The 9791-nt window shown below is 32.2% G+C and overlaps 2 protein-coding genes across 2 annotated transcripts; one reads left to right on the top strand and one right to left on the bottom strand.

The window, feature by feature from the left end:
• The first annotated feature begins 288 nt into the window (after positions 1–288).
• On the top strand, positions 289–5156 carry LOC123892880 (S-adenosylmethionine synthase 3). The gene is made up of 3 exons (XM_045942760.1): positions 289–428; positions 526–2370; positions 3587–5156. The coding sequence occupies exon 3, from the start codon at positions 3589–3591 to the stop codon at positions 4759–4761; it is 1173 nt and encodes a 390-aa protein (XP_045798716.1). The 5' UTR covers positions 289–428; positions 526–2370; positions 3587–3588; the 3' UTR covers positions 4762–5156.
• Positions 5157–5160: 4 nt separating this feature from the next.
• On the bottom strand, positions 5161–6907 carry LOC123892881 (thioredoxin-like 3-3). The gene is made up of 3 exons (XM_045942761.1): positions 6646–6907; positions 6509–6534; positions 5161–5524 (listed from the first exon to the last, which is right to left on the bottom strand). The coding sequence occupies exons 1-3, from the start codon at positions 6808–6810 to the stop codon at positions 5305–5307; spliced, it is 411 nt and encodes a 136-aa protein (XP_045798717.1). The 5' UTR covers positions 6811–6907; the 3' UTR covers positions 5161–5304.
• Positions 6908–9791: the final 2884 nt, after the last annotated feature.

Raw genomic sequence — 9791 nt, 5'->3', positions numbered from 1 at the left:
CATCACAACGAAAAGAAATAAATTAAAGAAATTTTTTTTTCTACCCCAACATTTAACACTTTACTCCTACAAACACATCAATATTCTCATTTTACCCCTTCCAAAAAATTTAAAAAATGAATTTAAAGAAAGATTTTCCGGAACACCTGTTACTAAATTTTCCGATAACAAGTGCAAACCGGAACAGTTGAAAAAAGTGTTCCGGTAAGCATTAGCCACGGTTTAAGCGTGGCAAAACTGGGGATCGTAAAATTCAGTATTTATAAAAAAAAAAATCATTTTCAATCTGACGAAGAAGAGAGAAAACACTTGTGACTGTGCTTCTTCTCCTTATGCTTCTTCTCATCTTCGTAATCCTCTTCTTTCAATTCAAACCATGGCGCTTCTTGTTCTCTTCTCGTTTTCGCTTTTCCATCAACAACAAACAGGTACATACACACGTTACTCTTCTTCCTAATCATCATTTTTTTAACCTAATTAATAATCCTAAAATCTCTGATCCAAATCGTTTATTCATTGATTTAGGGTTCTATTGGTGGTGATTTAGAAAGACCACTTGTTGAAGATGATGTAAACACTTCTTCTTATAATAATCAGCATAATCATGAATTGTCTAGAGATTATAATCTTGAAGGTGCATGTTATCCTAATGAAGTTAATTTTCGTTCTCCAAGAACACAATGACATGGACTTGTTCATAAACAAAGGCTTCATTATCATTCGGTTTCACCTAATTTTCCACAAGGTGTTGTTGGTGGTGATACTTTGATGTCGGTCAAATATTTAAGCTACCTCCCCCACCTCTTTTAGCTCAAATTCATCAAAAACCTAATAATAATAATTATTATCAGAATGATAGATTGCAAGATTTTGTGCAAAGAGATATCATTGATCAAAGTAATTACTTTGTCGATAAATACTGCACAAATTTTCAGATCCCAATTTTTGCCACGGTTAAACCGTGGCTAATGTTTACCAGAAAACTTTTTTTCAACTATTTCGGTTTACACTTATTACCGGAAAACTTAGTGAAAAGTGTTCCGAAAAATCTTCCTTAGCCACGATTTAACTGTGGCTAAATGTTTAAAATTAATTTTTAAAATTTTTGGAAGGGATAAAATGAGAATATTGATTTGTTTGTAGGGGTAAAGGGTTAAATGTTGGGGTAGGAAAAAAAAATTTCTAAATTAAAACTTAAACACCTATAAATCCAGTAACACCTCAACAAGCATTTCTGAGGAAAATTTCGCCATAACAAACATTTTCCATATTTTATAGGTAAATGAATTAGGTTTGATGTATTCGTTACCAAATCAAATTTGGCTCCTAACTGACTGAAGTTGGGTCCTTTCCAAAAACAAACTTACGTTGGCACCTATACTAGCAACAAGTACGTTTTAATGTTTTATACTTTTTTTTTTGTTTGACTGTATATACTTCGTACGAAAAGCATACATTTTGTATCCAAAAATAAAATAAAATTAATTACCATGTCTCTAGCGAGAACTTTTTGGGTTGGGTTGGCATGCTGGCCTGGAATCTGGTTGTGCCCTCCTGATCATGGAATTAGGAGGAATACCTTGATTAGGCGGAGTTTTGTTCGTGATTATGGAATTAGGAGGAAGGGTTTGATTAAGCGGGGTTTTATTTTTTGTGTTTATTATGTATTTCTTATTTACCGGGCTTTGTTCATCTTGTGCAGAGATCGGATTATTAATATATTTGTCGTTCAAAAAATAAAAATTACTATGCACCGATGGTATAATTTTTCATATTTGTATTCAATGAAATTACATCAACTTTTATAAGTTTGCTACGTGTAAAATAATTTTATATTATTGGTGTACACAAATTAAATTAGAAAAAAACATACATTTTTTTTGTGTATATATTTAATTATCAGTAAAACATATATAAATTAGAAAACTCATTAACCATTTGACTTAAATGTTTTGGTTAAATTTGTTCATTTTTTTTTTTTTTGTCAAATAACTTAATGACTAGAAAATCTATTTAAAAGTGAATAAACGGAGTGTCGGGGTTCGAACTCCGACTGTTGCACATATAGTGCAATATCTGTACCAATTAAGCTAAACTCTGGGATCATTCTTATTTACTTTTACATTTACGGTACTTTGTCAACCTGATGTACAAAATGATGATGAATCCGAATGGAAATGATTGATGTACATTTATGAAATCAAGAGCGAGTCATTCGTCAAATTTCTGAATGCACATCCGTTCCTATAAATAGAACGCACTACCTTTCTATTTCCCTTCCTCTCTCTCTCACATTTTCTGTTACAACTAACAAACAACTTGCGGTTCTTCTTCTTCTTCTACCTTCTCACTCTAAGCACCACACATTTGGTACGTAACTCTATTCCAAATTCAATCGATTCTTTTACCATTTCTGTACTTATCAGATCTTCAATCCAATTCTACAATGCCTTGCTTTTTTTGCATCTTCGTTTTAGATCTAGCTTCTTGCATTAGTTATACGTACATGATAATTTCTATAATGTATGTGAAATTATTGCAGTTTTCTCGATTTGGATCTGTTATTTGATCTATCTTTTGATAAATTTATCTAATATTTATGTATAATGTATGTATACTGCATATTATTATTGTTCATGTAGAAGTAGAAGTAGAACTAGTAGATCTATATTATAGACTTGTTTGTTCTCTGTTTTATTGTATTTTGTTCATATTTGTGATTCTTTTTTTTATGTTATTGTTTGGATTTGTGGTAAATAATTAGAAAATGTTGATTCTATATGAATGAATGAATGATAATAGAAACATTGGCATTGTGTTAGTTTTAGATTTATTTGTTTGGCAAAGAAACCTGAAGTAGATTTTGTATATAGGACCGACTTTCCATGGAAAGGGATCCTCTTCCGTGTTACTATGTGTGCAGTGAAATCGAATCGATCCATTTTTTATACCGCATGTTGATTTCGGAGAATTAAAAGGTGTGGATGTATACTGGATACTCTCTCAGTTAAAATTCAACCGGGAGAGAATCCGCTCCTGATTTTCCACAATCATAACACTTCTTTTTTATCTCATTCACTATCATGAAGATTCAGCTATGGATCTACCAATAGACGCAAACTGTTTTTTTACTTGGTTTACGGATCTGCATTCAAATTCAATGATTTTACATAGGAAAAATCAATCTGCCAATGTTGCTCTATTCTTTTCATTTAATACTATTAATACTTTGGAGTATATTTTTATGAAAAAGAGAAAATAAAATAAATTTTGTTATCTTTCATTTCACTTGTACTGTTTAGTACTAAAACATTAATCATTTTGTCTTCACCATTCATCAGCCTTGCATGACATTAATGTAGCTGATTGTAATTATATGTGAGGACACAAACTCCTTTCTAAAGTACTGATAATAATTCAATTAAAATCTATAGCAGCTGTAATGAAAATTGAATAAATGCTGTTTGGTCAATTTATAGTACTTGTCATAAAATCAAGATTGTTAGCTTCATGTCAGATTCATATTATATGACATCTTACCATGCATTTTTTTCTCATGCCTTTTTTTTCCCTTCTTTTAAACCAGAAATGGAAACCTTCCTCTTCACCTCAGAATCTGTAAACGAAGGTCACCCCGATAAGCTGTGTGATCAGGTTTCAGATGCCATCCTTGATGCATGTTTAGAGCAAGACCCAGAAAGTAAGGTGGCCTGTGAGACATGTACAAAGACTAACATGGTTATGGTCTTTGGTGAGATCACAACCCAAGCTAAGGTGGACTATGAGAAGATAGTTAGAGACACTTGTAGAGGAATTGGATTTGTATCAGCTGATGTTGGTCTTGATGCTGATCACTGCAAAGTTCTAGTCAACATTGAACAACAGAGTCCTGATATTGCTCAGGGAGTTCATGGTCACTTGACCAAAAAACCAGAGGAAATTGGTGCTGGTGACCAAGGCCACATGTTTGGCTATGCCACAGATGAAACACCTGAGCTAATGCCACTCACTCATGTGCTTGCTACTAAACTTGGTGCAAAGCTCACTGAAGTCAGAAAGAACAAAACATGCCCATGGCTTAGACCTGATGGTAAAACCCAAGTGACAGTTGAGTATCAGAATGATAATGGAGCCATGATTCCAATCCGTGTACACACTGTCCTCATCTCTACTCAGCACGATGAAACTGTCACAAATGAAAAAATTGCTGCGGATTTAAAAGAGCACGTGATAAAACCTGTTATCCCAGCTAAATACCTTGATGATAAGACTATTTTCCATCTCAATCCCTCTGGTCGGTTTGTGATTGGTGGACCTCATGGAGATGCAGGACTCACTGGTAGGAAGATCATTATTGACACCTATGGCGGTTGGGGTGCTCATGGTGGAGGTGCCTTCTCTGGCAAGGACCCAACCAAGGTCGACAGAAGTGGTGCTTATATTGTTAGGCAAGCAGCCAAAAGTGTGGTAGCTTCAGGGCTTGCAAGACGTTGTATTGTGCAAGTTTCTTATGCAATTGGAGTCCCAGAGCCACTTTCTGTATTTGTTGACACATACAAAACAGGAAAGATTCCAGACAAGGACATCTTGGTTCTGATTAAGGAGAGTTTTGACTTCAGGCCAGGAATGATTTCCAACAATCTTGACCTCAAAAGAGGTGGAAAATTCAGGTACCAAAAGACTGCTGCTTATGGCCATTTTGGACGTGATGATCCTGATTTTACCTGGGAGACTGTCAAGATACTCAAGCCCAAGGCTTGAATTAACATGCCACCGTAGCTTTTATACAGGTGGTTATCATCGTAGCCATCTTTCAGATTTTGGGTGGAAAGAAAATAAAGGAGCTTCATTGCCTAGATATGTTTCAGAGATTGGATGAGAAAAGGAAATAGAAATGACGATGTCATGTCTCATAGTTGGACTTGTTAGCACAATAGGAGTATGCGGCATTAGCTACCTTGGTTGTTTTTGGTTTTACCACTTCATTTAAATTTCATTACTGTTAAGGGTTGTATTTTCCTGTCTTTTGTCTTTCTATTGATTGTTTCGCAACCAAACTTGTGTGTTATTGGTGTAAACTCGGGATGTTATTGATTTGATGTTATCATTTTTTTCATCGGAGTCAATTTATGAAATTGTTTATCAGCTTTCCTACAGCAGTAGTTTCAAATGTAGTCATTCAATAATTAGATTTCAGCCTGAAACACATTCAATTGTTGATGATAGGCAAATGCCAATTGCCATTGCCAATATTACATAAATTGAGAAATTGAAAACAGAATGTCTACATCTTAGCATATATCATCAGGAGTGCAACCACAGGCGATCATGCAGCCTCTCTTCTCCAGTACCATACATTTCATCTACCTTTTCACCATCCCGGAAAAACTGGAACGTCGGAGTGTATCGAATGTGTTGAGTTGTTTCCGGGCATTCATCAATATCTGCATATATAAAGTTAAGCTTTGGAAATTTGTTGCTCAGTCTACAGAATGCAGGTAGAATTTTGCTACAAACGCCACACCTGAAAAAAAAGTAAAAAAAAAATCATTTAACACTATCCGAACCACAATTTCTCCTTGATTCAAAAAAAAAAAACCACAATTTCTCCTATACTGTTAAATTGAGTTTCTTAAAAAAATGGTATGTATAATGTTCAACTTCATTCATCCAAATCCAAACAAACTAAATTTTAAAACATGATACTAGATCTTTAGTAACATTTGGGATAGTCCGGCTCCCTTGAAGGTAGTTGCTTTTTCTTGGCGTCTTCTTTATGACTGTGTCCCTACAAAGGATAACCTTATTGTGCATGGGTGTTCTTTATGACTGTGTCCCTAGAGATAGTGGTGGATTTTGTGTTTGGTGCGGTGATATTTGTGAGTCTTCAAATCATTTATTTCTTCATTGTAAGGTGGCACTTCGTGTGTGGTACAAGATTTTTAAGTGGCTTGGGGTTATTGTGATGCTGCCGAACATTTTTCAACTTTTTGATTGCTTGAGTGATTCGGCACGGAGTAAAGAGTCTAGAAAAGGATTCCAATTGGTGTGGCACTCGGTGATTTGGTCAATTTGGAAAGCTCGGAATAACCATATTTTCAATAATGTTGTTATGGATCCTTTTGAGTTGGTGGAGTCGGCAAAAGTTCTCTCGTTGAGGTGGAGTGCGGATAGGATAGGTTGCATATCTCTCTGTGTGTTTATTATGAGTGGTCGTGGGATCCGGACATATGCTTCAATCGCTAGTGTTCCTGCTTGGTGTTTTTGGTGCGGTTTTTGGGTGCTGATACGGTTGTATATGTAACAATGGTGTGAGGTTTGTTAATAAAATTTGCTATTAAAAAAAAATCATGTATATGTAACAAAATTTCAACCAGAAACTGAGTTGGTTCAATTGAGACATTTCAGTGGAATCACATATTCTAACTTCTAAGAGTTCAAACATCAAACACCTGGTGTTCAATAATTTAAATCAGACAAATGTGAAGGAAAAGTAGTAGTAACATACCATGAGGCACCATAATTGATAACAGCCTGCAAACAATAATGTAACAGAATAATCAAATACACAAAAATCGCATACAAAATAATTATAAAAAAACGATGAAGTGAAAACATAGGAGAATGGTTGGTTGTTTTGCTTACGGGAATTTTGGAGGATTTGATGTGTGTGAGGATTTGGGTGAAGTCGTGATCGGAGGAAGCACTTTTCAAATTGGAGTGACGATTAATGGGTAAAACTAAACCAGTTCCTTCCAATCCTTTCTTTGAGTTATCTTCTTCTCCGTTGCTATTGCTACTCACATCCATCTCCGACACTTTTGCTTCTTTTCGTAACCACAAATCTATCTAATCACTGCTACTCTACTTTTATTCTTTTTTTATTTTTTTACAAGAGCTAGTACTTATGATTCACGGAAAAAGAGTATAAGTACATACGAGGTAGATACCCGTATTTTAATATATGGTCATACACCTATATTAGTTTTTTATAAAAATATCGTACTCATACCCGTGTGAGTACTATCCATATCTAGGCAACGTGATGAATTATATAATTGGGATTTTGTTTTTATTAACTGTGATGAGTTTGACCATTCAATTAAGCTCAATAAAAGATCTTGCTCTCAATCGTTCTGTAGTTATTTAAATGCTATCCCATTAAAATCATGTAGTAGGGTCAATTCAAGGTATCTTATTTTCAGTTATGGCAAATCTCTAATGCAAATATCATAGTAATCACTAATCCCTGAGTTCAGTGGCGGAACCAGGGGGTGGCTGGGGTGGGCCACGGTCACCCCCGAAAAAATGAAAAATTACTATAATACCTTTAATGTTTTTATAAAAATAAAACTTTGTACTAAGGTCGCGAGATCTACTCCTTGCGACCCCAATTTTTCATTTTTTGTGCTTTTTTCATTTAAAAAAAAAAAATCATGTTTAACACCCAAGATTTTTTAAAAACATGATTTCAAATAATATATATATATATATATATATATATATATATATATATATATATATATATATATATATATCAATACAAATAATGGACAATTTCAACCCAACTTTTTTCAAATAAAAGTAAATGATTGATAATATCAAATCACTTGACACGCGTAGAATATTATTCATGGTATACAATTTATTTTTTTACGATCAAATTTGTGTTTTTCATTACTTAAATTTTTACATTATAATTTTTTTAGCGGCCCCCCTAATTTTTTTTCCTGGTTCCGCCACTGCTTGAGTTACCAGTAGAAAAATATTTAATAAAGTAATATGATTATGTATGACAATGCTCTTCAACAAGACAAATTATAAAACTAGAAAACAATGATGAAAAAATATATCAGCACAATTTTCTCCAACTAGTAGTGATATTTTTTTCTTTTTTTTTACTTAAATTTAAATGTAGTGATGATACTAATTATTATTATTATTATTATTATTATTATTATTATTATTATTATTATTATTATTATTATTATTATTATTATTATTTTCTTGGCTTTCACTACAAGTTTAATCTGGTTCAAAGATCAGTTCTGATGATATCAAGTGATTTCAGCCCCCTCCTAATTGCAGTTGTATGGATCGAATTGTGGTCCTTCCTACCAGTTCAGTGTCTATCACCATTGAACCAACTAACGATACTATCAGCAAGTTAACATCCTAATAAAATAGGTAAATCTATATTCACTTAGACTTGCAAGATGTAACTTCTTTCAATTGATTCATATTTTTTCATGTATGAATATGTATGACCTCACATTTTGATTCTTAGTAAACTTTCATCATCCTGCATTTAAAACGTACTATTAAGTATTAAAGGAACTACGTCTAGATAAACTTGATATATACGTAAACATTTTCAATTTCATTTCTTCAGTATGGTATCTAATATTTATATACATGTGCTCTTCAGATTTTAATTTATTAGCAATTTTACTAAAATATAGGTTAGTTATAGGTTTCACCAAATGGGACGTCATGGGCATTTCATCTACAACTATTTTTTTCATCTTTTAAAAAAAAATTGGTCTTGAAAGACCAAAACAGAAAGAAAAATATACACTACTCCATACATAATGAAACTTCAATAAATAAATAAAAATGACCTTTGATGATTATCAAAAGTTTCATCTGAGATTTTACTAAGGTTAATTGGTCAATTGAGTAAGTTAAAAATATATACGCAACACATTGACATGCCTAAAAGATACGTACTTACAATAATTATTAATTAATTTATGAAATATTTTTTAAAGTGGACGAGTTTTATTTATAAAGTGGTCAATCAATTTTCTATTTATTATATGTAAAGAAGAAATTATGGCTGGAATTTTTAAATTCGTGCACGCATTGATGATTTTTCTTTCTCTAATTGTTCTTGTATCTAGCAGTAAGTTGTTTTATACACCTATTTTAATTTATTTTTTTATCATATATGTATAATCGTTATTTCTTTTTACTAATAACATTCTTTTATTTTTATTTGACATAACAGATAAATTGTTCTGCTATACTAGGGATGATTGTGATAAAAATATATGTCACACTCCTCCTTTTGTTATACATTGCCGTTTGTTTTTGTGCCTATGTGAGAATAAGCATAAAAATGAAAGTTGAACTAAGCTCATGAGAACAACTCTATATTATTTATAGGGTCATGCTAAACGGTGTTTTCGGAACACTTGTTAAACATACTAAAAAAAGAAATAAAAAATAAAATAAATATTGAAAAGACAACTTTTGATACTTTTGAGGTATTGAATACAGTATTACGAAGCAGAATTTCTATTTTAAAATGTTTAATCAGTGCCCCGGGGCACTGTTTAGCATTTTTCTTATTTATAAGTGTATAGTTTTCTTGTAAGTTATGATGTTGGTACTTAAGAAATAAATTTAATAAATACTACTTAGTTTACCGCCCCAATTAGTACCATTCTAATGTTGTCCGAGTTTGACATATAAACTATTATTGTTCATGTTGTATGTGTATGTGTGTGTGTATATATATATATATATATATATATATATATATATATATATATATATATATATATATATATATATATATATTGTTTATAGGAGTATTTGTTTTTTTAATTAAATAAACAATATTCATTTATTCAAATTGATAGACAGATCAATGTAATACAAATTCAAAATAACTAAAAAAATATAAATGAATCTATGAATAAACTCACAGCATCAATCCATGTTAATAGCATAAAATGATAAATTGCACAAGCCTTTTATATTTGACTATATTGAGGTGTTCAGAA

The sequence above is a fragment of the Trifolium pratense genome, linkage group LG6 (genome assembly GCF_020283565.1).
Source record: "Trifolium pratense cultivar HEN17-A07 linkage group LG6, ARS_RC_1.1, whole genome shotgun sequence".
Lineage (NCBI taxonomy): Eukaryota > Viridiplantae > Streptophyta > Magnoliopsida > Fabales > Fabaceae > Trifolium > Trifolium pratense.
The sequence above is the reverse complement of the archived record's forward strand: the minus strand, read 5'-3'. Positions and strand labels throughout refer to the sequence as shown.

Excerpts from the sequence above, each read along its gene's own strand:
- LOC123892881 (XM_045942761.1), bottom strand. The coding sequence starts at position 6,810 with ATGGATGTGAGTAGCAATAGCAACGGAGAAGAAGATAACTCAAAGAAA. Across the intron at positions 6,535-6,645 it reads TCAAATCCTCCAAAATTCCC|GCTGTTATCAATTATGGTGC; the intron begins GTAAGCAAAACA and ends TATTGTTTGCAG. Across the intron at positions 5,525-6,508 it reads ATCAATTATGGTGCCTCATG|GTGTGGCGTTTGTAGCAAAA; the intron begins GTATGTTACTAC and ends CTTTTTTTTCAG.
- LOC123892880 (XM_045942760.1), top strand. The coding sequence starts at position 3,589 with ATGGAAACCTTCCTCTTCACCTCAGAATCTGTAAACGAAGGTCACCCC.